The sequence below is a fragment of the Hippocampus zosterae genome, chromosome 16 (genome assembly GCF_025434085.1).
Source record: "Hippocampus zosterae strain Florida chromosome 16, ASM2543408v3, whole genome shotgun sequence".
Lineage (NCBI taxonomy): Eukaryota > Metazoa > Chordata > Actinopteri > Syngnathiformes > Syngnathidae > Hippocampus > Hippocampus zosterae.
In genome coordinates, this window is record NC_067466.1 from 18442538 (window position 1) to 18462104 (window position 19567).

The 19567-nt window shown below is 48.0% G+C and overlaps 1 protein-coding gene across 3 annotated transcripts; it reads right to left on the bottom strand.

Moving 5' to 3' along the window:
* Positions 1 to 219: 219 nt before the first annotated feature.
* fnip1 (folliculin interacting protein 1) lies at positions 220 to 19500 on the bottom strand. 3 transcript variants are annotated; one of them, XM_052047327.1, is made up of 18 exons: positions 19259 to 19500; positions 12575 to 12704; positions 11289 to 11432; positions 11121 to 11221; positions 10966 to 11040; positions 10702 to 10796; positions 9796 to 9879; positions 8730 to 8801; positions 8212 to 8347; positions 7920 to 8121; positions 7269 to 7354; positions 5292 to 5438; positions 4700 to 4869; positions 2675 to 3872; positions 2338 to 2503; positions 1958 to 2158; positions 1346 to 1461; positions 220 to 1227 (listed from the first exon to the last, which is right to left on the bottom strand). In XM_052047327.1, exons 1-18 carry the CDS (start codon positions 19348 to 19350, stop codon positions 1149 to 1151), a joined length of 3294 nt encoding a protein of 1097 aa, XP_051903287.1. In that variant the 5' UTR covers positions 19351 to 19500; the 3' UTR covers positions 220 to 1148. The 3 variants fall into 3 exon arrangements, with proteins under 3 accessions (XP_051903287.1, XP_051903289.1, XP_051903288.1); XM_052047329.1 differs by lacking the exon at positions 19259 to 19500 and adding an exon at positions 15931 to 16193; XM_052047328.1 differs by lacking the exon at positions 9796 to 9879.
* Between the last annotated feature and the right edge of the window lie 67 nt (positions 19501 to 19567).

The window sequence follows — 19567 nt, forward strand, 5'->3', positions numbered from 1 at the left end:
AAAAAAAAGAAAAAAAAATAAGAAAAAGAAAAACAACCCTTTGTGAATTTTCCTACATTTTCTCGCAGTTACTCCTCACCGTGAACATGGTAGAAAAGGGTGACAATATTCAGCATTTTATGTTTTGGTTGTAAAATAGACACAGTGCTGATTCCTTGGCACGGAGAGTGGGGAGTAGGGAATGGTGGGGGGGGGGGTAGTCACATGTTGACTTCAGGGTTTTGGGTTTTTTTTTTCATTACATGACCTCAGGGTACTTTTGTGAATCGTGCATAAGATCAGAGGTAGCGTTTGGAAATTTTCGGAACCGGTTTGTCTTGGTATATATTTGAGTAAGAATAGTTGGGGCAAGTTTGGCTTGTAAAAAAAGAAAAATGGCATTCTTTTTTTAGAAAAATTTGAGCACGGCTGGCTTGTTTTGAGATTGCACAGAAAAAGCACAAAATTGAATAGAAAATACCTCAAAGCATCTTTCTCGGCATTAAAAGTTAAAAATCAAGTACCAAGGAATGTGAAGGCCAACAGTGAAAAGAATATTTTTTTCGAAATGAAACGGCCAATTCTCAATCCGACAAGATTGAAGTAAAAAAATGATATTTTCAAGAAAAATAAAGTTCCTAATTAATAATAAAGTTGTAAATTTGAGATTTTTGTGTGTGTGGAACAAGTTTCATATTTTTAAAAAATAACGTACATTTGACTATTGTTTTATTTTAGAGGAGGGAAAAAAAACTAATCTCACAAGAATAAAGTGGAAATTTAAGGAGGGAAAGTCTCCTTTTTATACAATCAGTAGGTTAATATTCTTTGTAAGATGACGATTTTTCAACCCCCCTGAAAATATGCATCTTATTTGTCATCAAAATAGATGTCTTAGTTCCCATTAGATTCTGATTTCACTCTTGAGGTGTATTATTTCGCTTCTTTTCAGTGTGGTCCTAACACTCCTTTCGAAGTGAAGTCTTTGGCTTGGTGTGTGAAAACAAAACAAAACAAAAAACTACAACATTCAAACAAGAGGTTCTTCCTTTCTTACCCAACTGCACCCTCCTGTGGTGCGTTGGGAGTACTGCACCTGTCAGCAGCAAACTGAGGTCCACAAAAGAAAAAAAGGAGGAAAAAGGAAGCCGGGACGCGTTCCCTCCTCCTCACAGCAATATCTGGGCCACGTAGGGCGAGTGCGTGCTGGCCACGGCGGCAAGAAGCGGGAGGTCACTCGATTCGATTCTGAAATAAACAAATGGCATCACACATCATCTGATCCAAAAATACACCAGTCCCCATCTCATGAAAACAATAACAGTAACAATAATGATATATATATATATATATAATGGGTGCTCACCCCAAGACCATGCCCAGTTCTTTGACGTGGACTCTCTTCTGACCCTTCAGGTACTCAGCCAGCATCTTGCTCTTGAAGTAGATCTCCTGCAGGCGGTCCTCCAGGTGCATGATGCACTGAGGATGAAGGAGAGCCGTCACAATGTGGGCCGTCAAAAATCGAGACTCAATATAGATTAAAATGTCTTTTTGAGTGGTGAGTTTTGCAAGTTTTTCTCAATTCTCAAATTCCCGTCGTTTCAGATTGGCTAAAGTCTCCAAGATTTTCTTGAAGCTCAACATTTTAGAAGACTCGAGCTAAAAAAAAAAAATTGTAGTTTTTTTTTTTCCTGAAATCTGCCGAGATTCTTTGAAGTCTCACTCTTTGCACTTTTCTGAAGTTTCACAAGATACTTTCCTAAAATCTTTCCACAGCCCTGTAACATTTTTCTCATGTCACACGAGATCTGCCGAAGTTTCGCAAGACTATCTGAAGTCTCACAAAAGACAACGTTTGCTTCATTCCTTCCACAAATCTCGTGTTCCGCCTCGAGATTTCAATTTGGACAAAATTCCCAAAATGGAAATTGGGAGCTGGTGTCTACGGTCATTTGATGCGTGCGTGCGTGCGTACAAAGTTGGGGGACATGTTGAGCTTGTAGAGCTGCTGCGTGGAGTGCAGCAGTCCCGACACCAGGCTGGACACCAGCACCTCCTTGCCCAGCTTGCCCACGTCGGTGGCTCTTCTCTGACTGCTGGCCACCTGCACCGTCCACTTGTCCGTGTCGGCCACGATGCAAACGGCCTCGGCGATGGGCTCGTCCAACACCGGATGCTGCGTACAAAAACACCGGATATCATTAGACCGCTTCTTTCCTGAAGGGGTTCAACTTTTCACTTTTAGGGTACAAGCGATGGGCGAAATAAACAAATACCACATGTACGCCTAAATGCGGTAGGAATTCAAACCGTTCGCGGGCCCCATTTTGCGGTAGTAAAAGGTATTCTCGTTACCTGGACGGCGTGCGTGAGTTCAGCCAAGAGGCTCTGCCGGAGCTTGTCGTCGCTGGGCATCCCGTGCAGTACAAAGTCCGGCACGTAGGTGGGGCAGTAGCCGCCGAAAAGGGAGCGGCCAAAGTTGGCGATGGTTGGCTTGGAGTAGTTCTCCACCAGCTTGGAGCTGCCGGTACAAACAGATCTTTTCAGTTTGGATTTTGGATCATTGATGTGGAATTTGAGCAATGGAAATGATCCCATGTCAGCACATGGTAGAGAGAACCAGTCATTCGGGTCAAATCGCTTTGCTATACACGAAGAAAAAATGTAAATCAATATAAAAGGGGTACTTCACCTTGGGAAGGGAACCATCACCTCCTCCTGCCAGTCCTCCGTCTCCTCGCTCTCGCTGTCGCCCAGGGCGCTGTCCGAGCTCTCGTTGCGCGGGATCTCCCAGTCGTTGAGGGGCGCCACCTTGCACTTTTGGTCCTCGCCGCCTCCATCCCAGTGGAGGACGGGCACGGACAGGACGAGTCCCTTGTCACACGAGTCCGTCGAGGCGCACCTGCACCTCCTCTGCGCGTCCGCCGAGTCGCTCGCGTTCTCCGCGCCGTCCCGAACGCCGCGGCCTGCCCCCGAGGGGTCCAGGAGGTCTTTGCGAAGACCGGCCACGGTGCCGGCGGCCTCCTCCCGTTTGGCCACGTCGTCTATTGTCCTCGTCTCCACCGGGTTCTCTGGACAGAAGTACTCGTCGAACTGGCTGTAATCCGGAGCGTCGGGGTTCCACTGGGGAAGTTTGCTGGACACCCGCGCGAAAGGCGGGGGGGGGTCCTGCGGCTGAAGATGGTGGAGCTTTCTGTGCTTATTCATGTCCTCCTCCACCTTCCTACGCCGGCTCTCGGTGTCCGACTCGGGCGACATGGAGTCTCCTATGAGGAAGGTGACCTTGGTGGCCGGCTCCTCCGTCACGATGAGCGACATGGGGCCCGACATGGTGGTTCCGGGGGGGGTGTTCTTATCCGGAGGTTTCTTCTCCGGGGGGAAGCCCAGAGGGGGGTCTCCGACAGGGTCCCTCCCCGAGCCCTCGTCCGCTCCACGTTCCCTCGGGGAGCACGAGCCCACGGGCAGCACCGTCTCCAACCGGGCTTCAACCGTCAGCGGGCTGCGGGACTCCCTGTGAGGCCCCTCGGGTTCCGCCGAAGTCCGGCAACCGTCGTCCCGCAGAGTCCCAATCGCTTGGCTCGGGTCCCTGCCGTCGTCCTCGCCCTCGTCCTCCTTCTCCGCCAAGTAGTCGCCGGCGGACTTGTGAACGGTCACCAGCACGTAGTCCGACTCCTCCACCTCGCCCTTGCGCAGCGAGGTGGTGATGAGCGAGCCGGGCATGACGATGGCCTCGTCCTCGACGTTGTCCAGCATGCGCGTCTCCAGCAGTTCCGAGCAGCGGATGAAGTACGTCAGCACGTAAAGGAGGCGCTGCACCAGCTCCTGACGCCGGCCCACCGCCACCGTGCGGGCCAGGCGCACCGGAGAGCCGATGGCGCCGTACAGGTCACCTGACAACACACGAGGAGGCGCGCTTTTCAGCTTCTTTTCTTCAGTTGCGCACAGCACAAAACTATGTCAACGTCACTTTTTGTGTGTGTGTGTGAATGCACTGCAGTTCTTGCGCCTATCCACTAGGTGTCCCCATCAATCTCCTTGCAGAACACACCCAACATGCAGCATGCCAGGCATCTTTTTTTTTTTTCTTCTTAATTACCAATAATACTCACTACATTAACAACAAAAGTCACATTTTGGAGTGTAATTAGCCACGCTTTGGAACAAAATAAAATAGCCATTTTGTTTTAACGAGAAATTCACGACATTTTGTAAAAACAAAACCACGATATTTTGTCAAATTTATCACAGTCCTGGAACCAAAATTGTCGAGGCATCATTTAAAACGTGGTGCAACACATTAACAAGAATTAGCAACATTGCGCAACATAAATTCGCTACACAGTCAATATTTCCGTTCTATTTTGTGCCAAAATTGACTCTGTTTTATAACACAAGTATCCACTTTTTGTCAAAAATTCTCTTTTTGATGCAGACTTACTGTACATCACGGTGCACATCCAGGAATGAGTTTCAGCACGAGGAGACCAACTAGAAGATATTTAAGGTTTTCCCAAATGATAGTTTTGCTTTGGCTGAGTCAGAAAAAAAGTTCAGATGAGGTCATTTGAGAATAAAGTTGTCATCAATTCAATTCATGTATTTGTTGTTCAATACAGTCTACTTGCATCGGGGGCACCGAGCGCGGACAATGCGCAGGTGTGTTGGCTTCACTCTCGTAGTTTTATGACATTGATACATTCTGACAAATGTCTCTTACCGAGCTGCGCCCACAGCGGGTTGTAGGGGTGCGTCTTGGACAGCATGTCCACGCTGGGCGACGAGTGCTTCTCTAGGAAGATCTTGATGGGGGGCTGGCCGTTGGGCATAACCGTGGGCACCCAAGCCAAGTGGTTGGTCAAGATGGCCGTCAGCAACGCCGGGAGGAACCTGCCAACGTTGCGAGACGGGACGGGTGAGCAGACAGGGAAGCCAACGGGTTCCCGAGGAGGGCTTGATCGCAAGTTGAAAAGGTCGAAAGCGGACAGTGACTAAAAGTATGCGCGCCCGCCCGCCCGCCCGCGCGCATTCTTACGGCATGATTTACTTCTCGTTTCCAAACAAGCGTCTACTTCCCTTCCTGTCCCATGACTCCACTTTGACACGTTGGTCAGCCGGTCACATACCGCACGAGTTAACGGAAATGTGAGAAAGAAGATCATGTAATTGTTTTGTAAACTTCAAATTAGAAGGAGGGGGAGGTGGGGGTCTTTGAATTTTCATTCAGGGATTAAAATTTGTGTCGAAAACATTTGTCGTGAATTTTGAACGCCGTCATTTGCGAGTGTTAAAAATCAAGCGCGCCACTCAACTGGTTCTTGGAGGCATGCTCCATCAGCATCGAGAACTCTCGCATGAAGAGGCTGCACAGGTGGTTCTTCTCCGACGCGCCCGACATCATGGTCAGCCACACGGGCTCGGCCACCCGGGGCATGCTGTACAGGTCGCATATGGTCATCCTGGAGGGAGGGGTGGGGGGGGGGGGATGAGAACAGATGTGTCATTGTCTGAGAACAAGATCTCGCTGTGGAGACCCCCGTCCGACTCGCCCCGCTGCAAGAAGGCCAGGAGTTTCCGGGAGGGGGGGATGAGGGGGGGGGGGGGGGTCAGGCACGTCTCGGCTGGACGCCAGGGTTGCGACGCGATGCTGGGAATCTCTGCGGTCCTGAGGAATGTCAAGCTGGGAAACACAGAGGTGGCCAAGAACCACCGACTGTTCGAGGTTGATTTAAAGCGGATGGAAGATCACGCTATGGCGTAGTACTTTAGTCCTGGAACCGAAAATGTATTGTGGAAATGCAGAAAAGGCACCCGGTGTTTGCAAGTCATTAAAACCAATGTCTGCAACCAAAATAACTTTCAACCCACCTTTAAAACCCATTTTTAAATGTGTTATTTTGACCAGAAACTCAACAAGTGCATCTTAACAAATGATGTGCAAAACTTAATTCACGTTGGTCACTTCATGACTCACAGGGCGGAAGTACTTACTGAGTTTATTTTTTTTAACATTGTGAAAAAAAACTACAACATTTCCCGCCTCAAGAAATTGCGTAGAGAGTAAGCAGAATGATTTTTATCCTCGAAATGGGGAAGGAAGCTGCCTTCTGATATGTAACACGTTTACCCTTTTAGCGTCGCACTACTGACGCAGGTGTATCTCGCTTCAGCCGACATAGCCGCCTTTTGCGCTTTTGCCAAGGGCACGGCTTATCTTCGACAGCATGCGTCGGCGTGCGCTAGATGATAGGGTTGCCACTCAGGTGGGCCGGTTGCCATCGGACATATGACTACAACACGCAGGGGACCTCAAGACGTGCTGCCTGTGTGTGTGTGGCTAGACAAGGTCCACTTTAACTCTCCTGTTATGTTGCGGGTCAAATTGACCCATGGTACAAAGGTGACATAACAAGGGGGGGGGGGGGGTGCATGCATGCCAAGTCAAAGCATTTATCAGACTTGGTCCAATGTAAACCCCCCCCTCTTTCACTGCGGGTCAAATTGACCCATTGTCCCAGTGCAAAGAAAAAAAAAGGTGACAGTGTGTGTGGTACAGACACTCAGATACAGATTAGGTCCACTTTAGCGGGCCTGTTATTTTGCAGGTCAAACTGACCCGATGTCCCCATGTGGAAAAAAAAAAAACTGATGAGGTCCAATTTAGCCCCCACCCTCCCGGATGTTCTCCTGTAAAGAATGCGAGTGGCACAGACACTCACATACAGATTAGGTTCACATTAGCACTTTTGCTATGTTGCAGGACAAACTGAATACTGTCGTCGGAAAAGAAATCGGACAACACGTGTGCGTAGAGAGTCAAAGTATTTTCGGCACAAACACGCAGACTAGGCCCACTTTTATCGCTCCTGTCATTTTGACCCGTTGTAAAACAAGCAAACAAATAAGTAAATCAATATTTGGATGGGACTTTTAAAAAATGATTTCTGAATTTACAAATAGACTTGTTATCCACCGCGAGCAAAACGTTTCTATCACGAGGCGACATATAATTGGGCAGTAAAAAAAGGATCCCGCTCAAAGTTTGTTTCTTAACAGGAAGTGAAGTCGCTAGTTCCTTTTTCTTGACCTTTTTCTCTTTTTTTTTAATAGTCTTTCGAGGGTTTGGGAGCGATGCTAAGATGGCAACATTGACTGTGCTTTTTAGAAACTGTCTTCACTTGGTTTGCACCGACATCGTTACTGCAAGCAGCGCACATCAATAGAGATATTTGAAACCCCCCCCACAAAAAAAAAAAAAAAACGCAGCCAGACGACTGACGAGCGCTAACCTGAATTCGTTGAGCCCGTCCACCATGCGGCTGTAGGCCAAGGCCCTCTGGCTGGGATCAGCTGACCGCCGGCTCATCTTCATGGCCTTGGGAGAGGGTGACATAACACACACACACACACACACACAATTTTAGAAACATGACACTTTGGAATTTATGAGAAGGTGGGGATGGGAGGATTGTGATGTGAGCACAATGCTGAGCGAAAGTGCTGCGGGAATGTGACGCCGTCAAATAAATGACATTTGTGAGTTACGGCCGAACGTCAATCACTGCGATAGGACAGCTGACGCTTTTATTTCGATGGCGCGGGACACAACATTAGGTACAGCTGGACGCACTCATCACTATGGCCGAATTACGGTAAGTCGGCCGCGGTCTTTCGTCATTGCTTTTTGCTTCTTTTTTTTTTTTCCTCCAAGAGGTGTCCTTGTTGTCGTTTGTGATTGCTTGTGGCATCCTTTTTCTTATTTTTTTAAAAATACTTTTTGCACCTTTTTTCCATTGTTTATGCCCATGTTGCGCAAAAAGTGTTGCTGATGTTTGTTGTCCCTTTTTTGCTCCATCTGTACCCTCGATGCCTCATAATGTATTCCAAAAAGAAACATTTTTGAGTAGGGGGGAAAAAAAAAAAAGAAAAATGGTATTCACCTGTTCAATGGCACCCTTGAGCTTGTTCATGTGGCTCTCAAAGAGCGGAAAGTGTGAGAAGAAGAAGTCCTGAAAGCGGCTGTTCTCCTCAGTGTTGGGGGACAGCGTGAAGATGACGCCGATGGCTATTTTCTTCTTGCGGGCCACCCCCAGGCTCTGCCCGCCGCTGTCGTCCGACATGTTGAAGCTCTCCTCCACCGACCTGGCGGGGACCACGGGGATGATTTGGAAATTTCCCACTCCAAATTTCCACGCCATTTCACAATGGTTTCATTCATTCAACGGGTCTCACCAGCGCGGGAAGACGCCGTTCTCCAGGCTGGTGGTCTGACTCCGCCGCCACCGCCGCTGGTAGCTGGACGCGCAACTACTGGTCAGGGACGAGCTCGGCGACGGGAAGGGCGTGATCAAGAGACTGCTCAGAGATGCTATAGGAAGAAAAGAAGAAGAATACATTGTGTTTCTTAATGAGCCCAAAAATAAATAATAATAATAATTGTATTTAAAAGCGCCTTTCGTGCCACCCAAGGACACTGTACAGACAATAAGAAAATACAATGTAAAAATTAGTAAACGAGATATTATATAAAAACAGGACATAAAATCATAAAAAAAACATAATAAATAAATAAATAAATAAAAGCCTCCACCCCACACACACACAGTGCCACCCAAACAAAAAGCTTTACAGACGAGTGTTTGCCGACAGTGTGAGCGATTTAACAGCTTAGGCACGGCAGGACCAAAGATAGTCACGTTTGTGTAACCGTTCTTGACCTACAGCCCTCTTTTTTCGCCCGGCGAACGTACCCGATCGGGCGATGCCGCTGTCCCGTTCGTCGTACAGCCCTCGGCCCGGCATATCCATGGGGTGACTGTGGCCTGGCGAGAGGAGGAGGAGGAGGAGGAGAGGAGAGGACGGTTCGAGAGTGAGAGGAAATGGGAGAAAACAAAGGGGGGGTGGAGGGGGGGGGGACAAAAATATCATAAATCAGCACAAAATTCAAATTGGTGGCTATTAGAATAGAATCAATCGGAGAGGCCATCCTCAATAGTAGTTTCAAAGGCTGGATTTCAACCACAGGATTGACCAAATCCCCCCCCCCTCCCCCCCCCCACCCCTCATGCCAAATTTAAAAACATATACGAGGCTCTAAATATGTCTATTAATTTAGCAAGTTCTGAACATATTCAATACGCTACGTTGCTGAAACTGTATCTCTGGCCATGCGGTGTACAATCCAGCCTTGTACAATCTGGACCCGCGTCATCACTTCCACGGCAACGCATCATGCAACACTCCACACATAGTACATGCAATAAAGGAGAAGGGAAAGAAAAGTGCACTTCCCGTCTCGTATCATCCAGAAATGGGACTGATGACGCAACCAGCAAAAAGCCGGCGCTACGTGATGTTGGAATGGAATCATATCGACTACTTGCCATCATCAAGCATTTTACACCGCGTGCAGTAAAGAACAAGCACAGCAGTGTGTTGCTTGGCGTATGGAATCCAATCGTAACGTGTACGCAAAGCATTGCTCGGGTGGATGCGCTCCAGGCGAGTGAAGAGAAAATAATTTCGCCCCACCCCAACCAAGAAAAAGTCACATAATCATCTGGTTAGTGCAAGCGTGCCAGTTAGCAAAAGGCTGCCTCTCACCCCCATTACACACCCATCCACACTTGTGTCCATCCCAGTGGCGATAGAACACATGCAGGCTTTCATGGGAGGCACATATGCACCCCCCCCAAAAAAAGGCCATCAAGTGTGCAAACACGACAGAAGCGGCAGGGAAAACATGCAAGTTGCATTCACGGCTGGCCTTGGGTTTTTGTTTTGTTTTGTTTTTTTTTTTGCTTTGTAAGCGCCAACCTGAAAAGAAAGACGCGCTTTTGATGAGACGCAGCGGGCCTTGCTCAGAGAAGGCCCGTCGAGGGCTGCAGAGCTGAGAAAATCCTGGGCAGCACAAACAACGGGATGGAAAGGAGAGACAGACAGACAGAGAGGGGTGACGGGAATGGTGGGAGGGAGGAAAACGGACAAAGAAATAAATAAATAGATAATGCATTTTAAAATGCTTGTTAGTGAATGAATAGGAGGAGGAAAGTTGCCGGCCTCCTGTCAATCACAGCAGACCTTACAACAAGGAGCTTTTTAGTCGAGCATGAACAACAAAACAGCGCAAAGACCTGCGGGAAGGCTGCCATCTGACAGAAAACCGCAACCAACTCGTAAGGCCCCAGTTTTGATTCGCACAAGTAGAATAGTTTTAGTTAATTATTTGGAAAAAGTAAGAGACGGAGGGCACACAAGGATTTGCCAACAGTTCTTCGTAGTATTGTTCCTCATACTGTCATGAGTGCTCATTCGCTGCCCTGTAAACCACTGTAATGACTAAAACATCCCAGTAGATGGCGGAGTTGCATCGGACTGGCAACAAGCCTGGGGGGTGTCACAAAAATCGTCAAAATTCACAAAAGCATGTTTTGGGTCAGAAACCCGTGTTTTTAGTCAAACAGACTTCGGCTTGATTTCTAAAGAACGGAAAAAGAGAGAGTTTTTTTTTCTTGAGACTTTTTTTTTGTAGCTCTACTCCTGACAGACATGACAACCAAATTTCATGTTGCAATGTGAAGCTGGCCTCGGGGCTGAATTTAAAAGAAGGGGAGGGGGGTGGGGGGGGGGGCCTCCTCCAAAACACATTTTCCTCAAGATGAACACGCCTCATGGTGCCTGCAGCCCACGCGAGGGCTGTTGGTGTGTTGTTGCTATGGTTACCTATGTTCCCTAGGAGATTATTTGGAGGAGCGTTGTGATCGGGCCGCAGGGTGTTGCTGCTGTCCTGTGTAATGAACTCCAGACTGTCCTGTAACCTGTGAAAGAAGCAAATAATCAAGAGATTCTATGGGCGGTGATTTAGATCATTATTACATCGCTGGGGGAGGTGTTCTTGTACTCACGACATTGTGAGGACCGGCATGAGTTTTTAACCAACAGAGTGAGGACATTTTTGTGTGTGTGTGTGTGTGTGTGTGTACTTACGTATTGAGGCTGCCGTACACACTGCCTCCCGTCCAGGCTGTGAACACCTTACTCAGCATCAGCTGAGGCGGCGACCTGTCGTAATGAGGGGACGCTTGTAAGGCAGATAACGATGCACAGTCTCTCATCATCAAAAATGCATCCTTTCATCTTACCTGATCTGGTGTATTTTCAGCGTGGAGCCTTTGTAGCTCATGGCCACCGATCCAAACATCATTTCCCCCAGCATAACCACGTCGGACGAACACCTTGAACCCTGTCAACGTACGCCGGTGTAAACGATTGCGGAGGCGTTCCTTTGGCAATGAGTGTAATGGCACTACCTGGAAGCGGAGTCCCTGCTCTTTGGTTTCCCTGGAAGTCTCTGACGCGCACGAGGACGAGGAGCTGTCCAGGGAGCTGCTGCTGCCCCCCGTCGGTCGAAGCCGGCAGCATTTGCCGAACATCTTCACCTGGCCCTCCGTGCTCTGTGGCGGTACCATAAAGGCAGCGGGTGAGATCATTACTGTGAAATTTGCATTTGTTATTATTTTGATATCGTGACATTCCCGAAAAACATCGCAATATAACGTTGGGAGGCCATGTCGCTAGTTCAAATCGGTGAAAATGTCATATTGTGCGTGTCTTTAGATGCAAGCGAGTTAAAAAAAAAAAAAAAAACTCCACTTTTTCCACGTCACACAATTAAAGCGAATGCACGGTAGAAATCGACGACAACAAGAAACAACAGAGTCAAAGAAGTCTCCGGCGCACACTGTGGCACAATGGACGTGTTGCGGAGTTGCGCCGAGGAATTAAGGCGAAAGCGCCTCTGGGGGCAGTCGTTCATGAGAACCGCCACCCTGCACAATAGAAGTCAGCAGAACAAATAGAAAGAATGGCGTCAAGTCAAAGCAGCATGGATGCACGTCGAAAGCCTATCTGAAAGCAGCCTGTGTGTCATGTGCTTCTTGACTCGGCTTGTTCGGGGAGGAATGCGTGTGCGCGTGTGCGCGTGTGTGTGTGTGTGATTTGTGTACACAGAAGCCAGCAGCATGTGATAGCCAGTCGTATGACTCTTGCGGGAACTCGTGAGCGAGCGAGAAAAGCAGCACAACGATCATCGCCGCCGCCGCCGCCCCCCTCCTGCTCTCTCTCTCTCTCCCCGTCGCTCCCTCACCACCTTCGTCGTCCCTCACCCTGCCCTTTCCCCCCTTACAGTAGCAAGCTTGCAATTCCGAGGTTGCATTAGCAACGGAGGAGGGCCTCAGTTACATTCAGTTACTCTGTAAAACAGACCACTTGAACACAATAGAAATCAACACGCAGAGTATAAATATCACACACAACCCCACCCCAAAAAAAAAAAAAAAAATCCATGACACGCCCAGTCACACATGCATAGATTGGGCAAGTCAAAATGAAGGTGGCGTGTCATTTCGCCAATTACTGCCATCTTCCACAGCAACATGATGACCAAAAAAAAAAAAGTCAAAAGGTCCATGGCACACTGCACACATTTGATGTGATATGTCCTCTTTGCAATACCCCCGCCCCCCCCTGCCAAAAAAAGAAATAAATGATACCGGCACAAGCCAAAAACACACCCAAATCCAATCATAGGACTCACGGCAAGGTGGGGCTCATCCGTGCCCCTCTTCTTGGCATTGGAGTCAAAGAGGACGTTGCGGCCACGCCTCTCGCAGTCCTGGTATACGATCAGCCGGATGTGACCGGGCTCCAAGTGGGGGACTGGCCAGCTACATGGACAGACAAAGAGCGCTCATTAAGTAGGCCTTAATGACCTTGAAAAATAACAGAACTGCACTTTTTTTTTTCCTTTCAATATTGCGATGCAATTGGTTATTTTCTGAGGTCCTCTTTCAATGTATTTTCGTTGGCTGCTACCGCCCAAGTGATAGCGTACATATGGGGCATATTAGTCTCCACTATTGAAACTCGCAGCCGTTTTTACCCGTGCGGGGGGGCGTTTGCCAGGCGACTGGCGCCAACCGGGGTTGATCCGGAGAAGTACGGGGATGTGTGCTTTCGAGACAAACGATGCCAAGCTACAATCGGTCTGGCGCGTGGCTGTCCTTCCGCATAGTCCGGGTAATCCGGGAGCTTTTGAGGAAACTCGGTGTGTGTGTGTGTTTCCCGGTGCGTGTTATTTAGGAGCAGCTGTAAAGATGACAGCGGGAGGCGACGTAAAAATAGCGCTTTTATCAACGGTGTGGGATTGTCGCGGTTAAACCTCGAGAATCGTCGGCAGTAGTCGTTTGAAAATGATGAGACAATGCGTTCTTATGTGGATTGACTCAGAAAGAGCACAAATAAAACACAAAAACCTTTCAGAGCGAGGCTTTCAAAGGACAGTTTCCAGTGAGCGATTATGGTTCCAACCCCCCCCCCCTCTCCCGGGATCTTGTTTAAAGCCTTGGTGACGGTTTCGAACAAAGGTTAGGATTTAGAATTAAGTATACGCTTTCAAACGAGGGGTCAAAACACACAAAGTGCTGCCACTGCAAAACACGTGCCGAGGAAAGGACAGGTCACGTCACGCAATCTTTATTCGAGGTTGTCAAAACAAAGTCGGTGGCCATAGCGAGGCCTCCTCGCGCGGCGGAGTTGAGTGCTTGTTCTCTGCAAAAGCCAATCATGTGCTCATTCACCTTTGCTTCCACTTGCGAGTCGACGGGAACGCTCGAGCTCGCCGTCATGTGATGACGTGCCTCGGCCAAAGCTCTAACCTCAGCGGCTTGCCGAGTAGCTACGCTGCCGCATTAACACAGCGCGCTTGCACTCGGGGAGGATTAAACCACTACGGGGACAATTTGGCAGCGCAACCTCAATTAGGTGCAAGGGCCCATGGGCCAAAACGACACGACAACATTCCCCGTGTGTTTGTGGGGAACGGGGACGCGTGTTGGGAATGCTATTCGGCTCGCACCAGTAGAACTGGGGTTTGGAATGAGGGATGGGTGTTGATTTATATCACTATAAGGATTGTCACCCGCACGCGAGCTAATACAGCTCACAGGACACGGAACCACAGTTTTGAATGGGTGAAGTAAGCTCTGGAAAAATAGAAATGAGACAGGGTGGGTGAAGGAAGCATGAGTGCACACAGTTGGGGCACCTCTTGGGCATGTAACAAGCCCAGTAGACTTCGGGCAACCCGGTCTGGATCGGAAGACTTTGAGACAGGGAAAATTATTGGGGCAGACTTTGAGAGGATAGCTTCAGTATGACTGTTCCAGGAAAAGATTCTTTTGGGTGGGCAACAATCCGAGTAGACTTCGGCGGTTGACTGTGAGGCACAAATGAACCAGATGTTGGTAGTTGAGACAAACCCAGTGGAGGCCACTCTTGAGCAGGCGCAAACTTCAGATGGGCTGGGTGGTCCAGATTTGTATACATTTCTCCTCCTGATCCAAGAGCTGAGAGTGCTAAGTGTGTGACATAATGCCTACTTGGCCCACACATCATGAGCTCAAATAACACGTTACGGGGCCCCCGCCCGCGGGTCAGTATCCACCTCTTGTGTGTAAGATAACACACCAGACGGGCATTTTAGTCAAGTCACATGCCTCTGTGTAAGTTGGCCCCGCCTGTTTGGCTCGAGTCGCCGCAAACGTACATAACGTTCACTTTCACTTTGACTCAATAGCTAACCAAAGCCCACATTCATTCGAGCAAATGCCCAAGCCTTGTTCCAGTTTCTAGTTGCGCACGCGTGTTGAATACCCTTCGCGGAATGCTTTCCGTTTGTGAAATATCATGTCGATCCCTAGTTGCGAATTCTACTTACCATTAGCGGAATCATGTTATCATCGTGTTAGCAAAATGCTAAATGTCAATCGCGAGTTCCAAACGTGAGCTGCTAGCGTTCACGGAAAACATGACAACCATCCCATCGCTTTGAATCTTAGCTAGGAGCAGATTGTCAAACATCGCTCCCTTGTCCAGAATTTGAGCTACTAGTGTTACCTGAATGGAATTAATTAGCGCAATGGTTAATGTCTTTCCCTTGTTCCAAATCCTAGCTACAAGGAATCATAAATCAGATGCTACTTTGTGGAGTTTACCACGAGTTTGCGTGTTTGACATAGATTGGTAAATAATCCATTCTGTTTGAACAAGAGTGGCGCTTGGCACAAAACAAATTTTGGAGGTAGGAAAAAAAAAAGTACCTCAAAAGTCTTTTTCAACTTCAAGCATGAGCTAGCAAAGCGACATTTGTATTTCTGGTGGGGTAAGGACATCATTTTTTTCATAGGATTTCCTCCTAAATCCTGGCAAGTGTTACATGGGTTGTTTACAGATTCAGGCAGATTCTCTGCGCAATGTGGGGATGGCGAGTTGACTGCCGCCTTTGTTTTGAAGATGGCAGTGAGAGGACAGAGCCAAAAGATGACACAAAGACATTCTGTCAGCTGCTGTAAACAACAGCCAACAATTATTTTTTTTTTAACTCAACAGTAACGGGAGTAGACAAAGCAGGGCTGGCCAACTAATCGATTTCCAAGGTCTGCACAAGAGATGTGAGAAATCGGGTGGAACGGGAATATGGAGCGAAAGCAATTGACATTTTATCCGAAGGTCACGTCAGCCAACCCGTGACAAAGTAACAAGACGGGGTCACCAGAGTACATAAAAAGCACAACTGGCAGCATGTGAAAGTGAGGAAGCGGTGATGTGGCGGAGAACTTGTGACTGTCACAACGCGGCGAATCATTCATAAAAGTGGCTCATGACTTCATGAGCGTCACTTACTTGCTCTGTTGGCTCAAAAAAAAAATCTTGATTTGGACCACCGTCAACTATGTAGTAGTTGCTTTACCTTGATGGATTGAACCCCCCCCCCCACACACACACACACACACGTCACAGATATGAACTACATCCAAGCCAAATGGTAGAGCCAAGCATGTCAATCAGGCTGTCTGACAGTCAAGACAAAACACAGCTATTAGCAGCTCCTACCTGGGCATCGTTGTGACTGTGCCAGTGTTTCCCGTGGGCGCTTCGGCCCCCTTCTAAGCTGCCTCTCTGCGCTCGCTCAGCCTCTAAGAATAACGGCCGACTAGATTCACACAACATGAGACATGTCAGGTGATTGCAGCGCGAGCGGCAGGCATGGAGCGGCGGTGTAACGACATACTGCTGACTGGCTCTCCTCCTCCCTTTCCCTTGTTTACAGCCTCTTTCATGCTGCCCATCAAAAAGTGGCTTTTTTGCTGTTCTGTATTAAAGGTACAGTAACGGAGGAAAAGAAAATGGAACATTACGAACGGGGATGGGGCAGGGGGGACGTCGGGGAGTGTTTTGGGGTTTATAAAGTAGCTCTACAAATTACCATAATGGGTTCGTCTGGGAAACAAAAATCTCCCCTGGACCTAAAAAAATTTGAGAACCCCTGTATTGCAAAATCCATGACTCCAAAATCCGCAGACCAAGAAAGTGCCGGGCCTGCTCACTTGGCAGCTTGACTCCACTGCTCTGACGTCAGCAACAGCCTGCTAACTGACCTCAAAGAGCTTTCACGCAAACGCCGCCGCTGCCGCACTTGTGAGTGCGCATTTGTGCTGCCCGGATTGTTACATAAATACTTCCTGCGACATTCCTCCGGACCCATCTCAGCTTCAATTATGAACTTGGCACATGGGTCCGTTTAAAAAAAAAACAAATGTGGCCCTTATTCACTCAAGTTTGCCCATCCCAGGCCATTGCGATGCAACTGTGGACTTCCCGCCCTTGCAGAGTCGAACTCTCCCCTATTAGACCGACTTGCCTCGAGGATAAAAAAAGCAGAGCACCCGACTACCTGCATATCTGCCGGTAGTCGAAAGACATTTTCCCATGAAGCACACCTGCATTCCTGCAATCACATGAGCGTCGGGGAACCAGTTCAATGCAATAAGATAAGATAAGATAAGATATCCTTTATTCGTCCCACACTGGGGAAATTTACAGCCTCCAGCAGCAAGAATGTACGTAGAAAGAAGAAAGGAGAAAGAGAAAAAAAAACAACAAACATCTTTCAATAAAATACAATATGAACACAATGGATAAATCACAGTACTATTTACAATTTTCCTTCACATCATTTAATTATTATTATTATTATTATGATTGTTATTTTTTATTCATCAGCCTGACAGCAGTCGGTAGGAACGAGCGTCGGTATCTCTCCTTCTTGCAGCGCTTGCAATGCTCTAAGAAGCTTCTTCATCGTTGTTGTCTTTCCATATTTGTTCACTTTAGAGAAGCCGAAAGACAACCACGGACTGTCACAGATGCTAAAAATGATAGCACCGATAATGGAAAATTCAAATGCTGCTTATTCGACGTTTTACAGCTTTCACGATAAATTGTGTTGTTACACCAAACGTGGAGTTTTGCCGTTTCAATCATTTATCATCGTGAGTACAGTCTCACTCTTCCAACGAATTAATTTTTTGGGCGCTGTTGGCCAGGAAGCCGAACCGGTGCAGAAACTTTGGCATCCATTTTAAATAACCCTTGGTCAATTTTATACATCTTTATCATGACCCTGCACTTCAGAGAACCCAGAGCATGACCACTTTAAATAACTCTGAAAGCAATTTGACAGCCTCCATAGTCGCACACAAAAATATATCCTGTTTGTGTTGTGACTTGTACACATGCGCGCGCACACACACACACAAACACAGGCCGCAGTTGACAGGCCTGTGATTGATGCAAGCCTCACATGACACGCTGAGTTATGCAAGTATGTACGCTGTTCCGAAACCAGAGCCTTTTCGCATGCCAACTTCCAAGAGAAAAAATGGACGCTATAAATAAATCGGATGTGAGGGTTTTTTTTGGGGGGGGTGGGGGGGTAAAAGTCATGTTAATCGCATGACCCCCGTTTCATGTGATTTATGTTCCTCAGCAGTTAGCGAGCAAATTTCGGACCAGAATCCAAAGGATGATCCGTGTAGTATGCCACCTGGGGTCATGTGCTTTAATCAGAGAAACGGGAGAGGAGTCAGGGGTCGGCCAAGCCACCGCCCCGGCTGGTATTCCGCAGGGCTTGAGCGAGAGACGACGTGCCGTCTGACGGCCTCAGTTTGCCGTGGCATAACGCCGACAAAAGTCGCAACGATCTAAGACCAGATTAGTCCCCCCGAGTGCAGCCAATAGTCAGTGTCATGCGACGGACAACGTGAAATTATCGTTACTGGCGTATTTAGTGTCTCTGACTCTTTCAGCTTCGACTTCATCAATTGTCCTTCTTCGTTGGTTTACTGCTCAAAGGCCGAGAGGCAGCGACCACTGCCGGACGCTAAATACAGTAGAAAGAATTACATCTCGGGAGGCCTGCCATGCCCGAAAAACCTGCTGCGATTCCAAACACAACCCCTCAGTACTAACTTTGGAAAGGTAAAAATATTTAGACCCCGACTCAGGTTTTACAGGTCTATCATGACAGGACACACAAAAAAATAATTGAAAAGACCCCCGCCCCAGGGTTAGGTTTGGACAGAAACTCGGCCCTGGTATTTTAGCTGAGACAGGACCCGTGGGCGCACACGCATACACGCTCGCAGCCTTCTCTGTTAACTTGGAAGTAAATTGTTTTTACTGTTTGAGGTCCTATTATGCCATTCTGATTATGCGGCGTTTGCCTTATAATATGCAACAGAGAAACCAACTAAAAGTGTGTTCAGGCTTCAAGAATTAAACCTCAACTACTGTCGTGACTCACGCGACTCGCGAGCGCCTGACGAATACAAATAATGTGACGTCACAGTCTAAAAATCATCCATGACACTGCATCGACAACCGGCGGTCCCGTACCCTTTTTTAGTGGCATCTTGCACCGCCGCCCTGCGCTTCACACGTAATGACGTCACGCACGCCAGCCGCGACGGGCACGTCGACACCCAAGACAGTAGCACGAGGTGCACTTTGAACCCATTCGAGTTTACGTCGTCGCGCATCGTGAGAAACGACAACAAAAGCGCCACGCGCATCACACACACTCAAGTGGGGTGTGTTTGAGGCAAAAGCAACAGTTAATTTAGGTCTCACGTCGAGTATTTTACGGAAGACTTGAATGGCATCCAACACGATATCGTTTGAGTTAGCTCAGCTAGCTGCCACCCACCCCGCCAAACTGGCTTAAACGCGTCGCCGACTTACTAGCACACGTTATTGACGTTGAACCAAAACCAACCTGTCAAAAATGAGTACCACACAGCGTGATAGCATTTACACGTTTAGGGAGGGAATAAGTGGCGTTACTGCCCTCGTTACGCACATAGCCGTCCACATGAGCTACCTGAAAGCTGGCTCCTCTTTGTTACATCTCTGCGGAGGCGGTGAAAAAGCGCTCTTCTTGTTGAAAAGTTTCTGAAAGAGAGTCGGAGGCATTCTTATAACGAAGAGGGAGGAAGAAAAGACATGAGTCCGTTTTCCTGTTCTTTTTTTTCAAATTCACGAACGAGTCTTTCTCCTTGCAACTGTCTCCATGGGTGTCTTAGTCATATGACAGGCATTAGTCACGGGAGCCGCTTGGCAACTAACCTACCCCTTCCTTTTTTTGATTGGCCAAGCGAGCGACGGAATTATCTGATTGGCTGGCTATTCT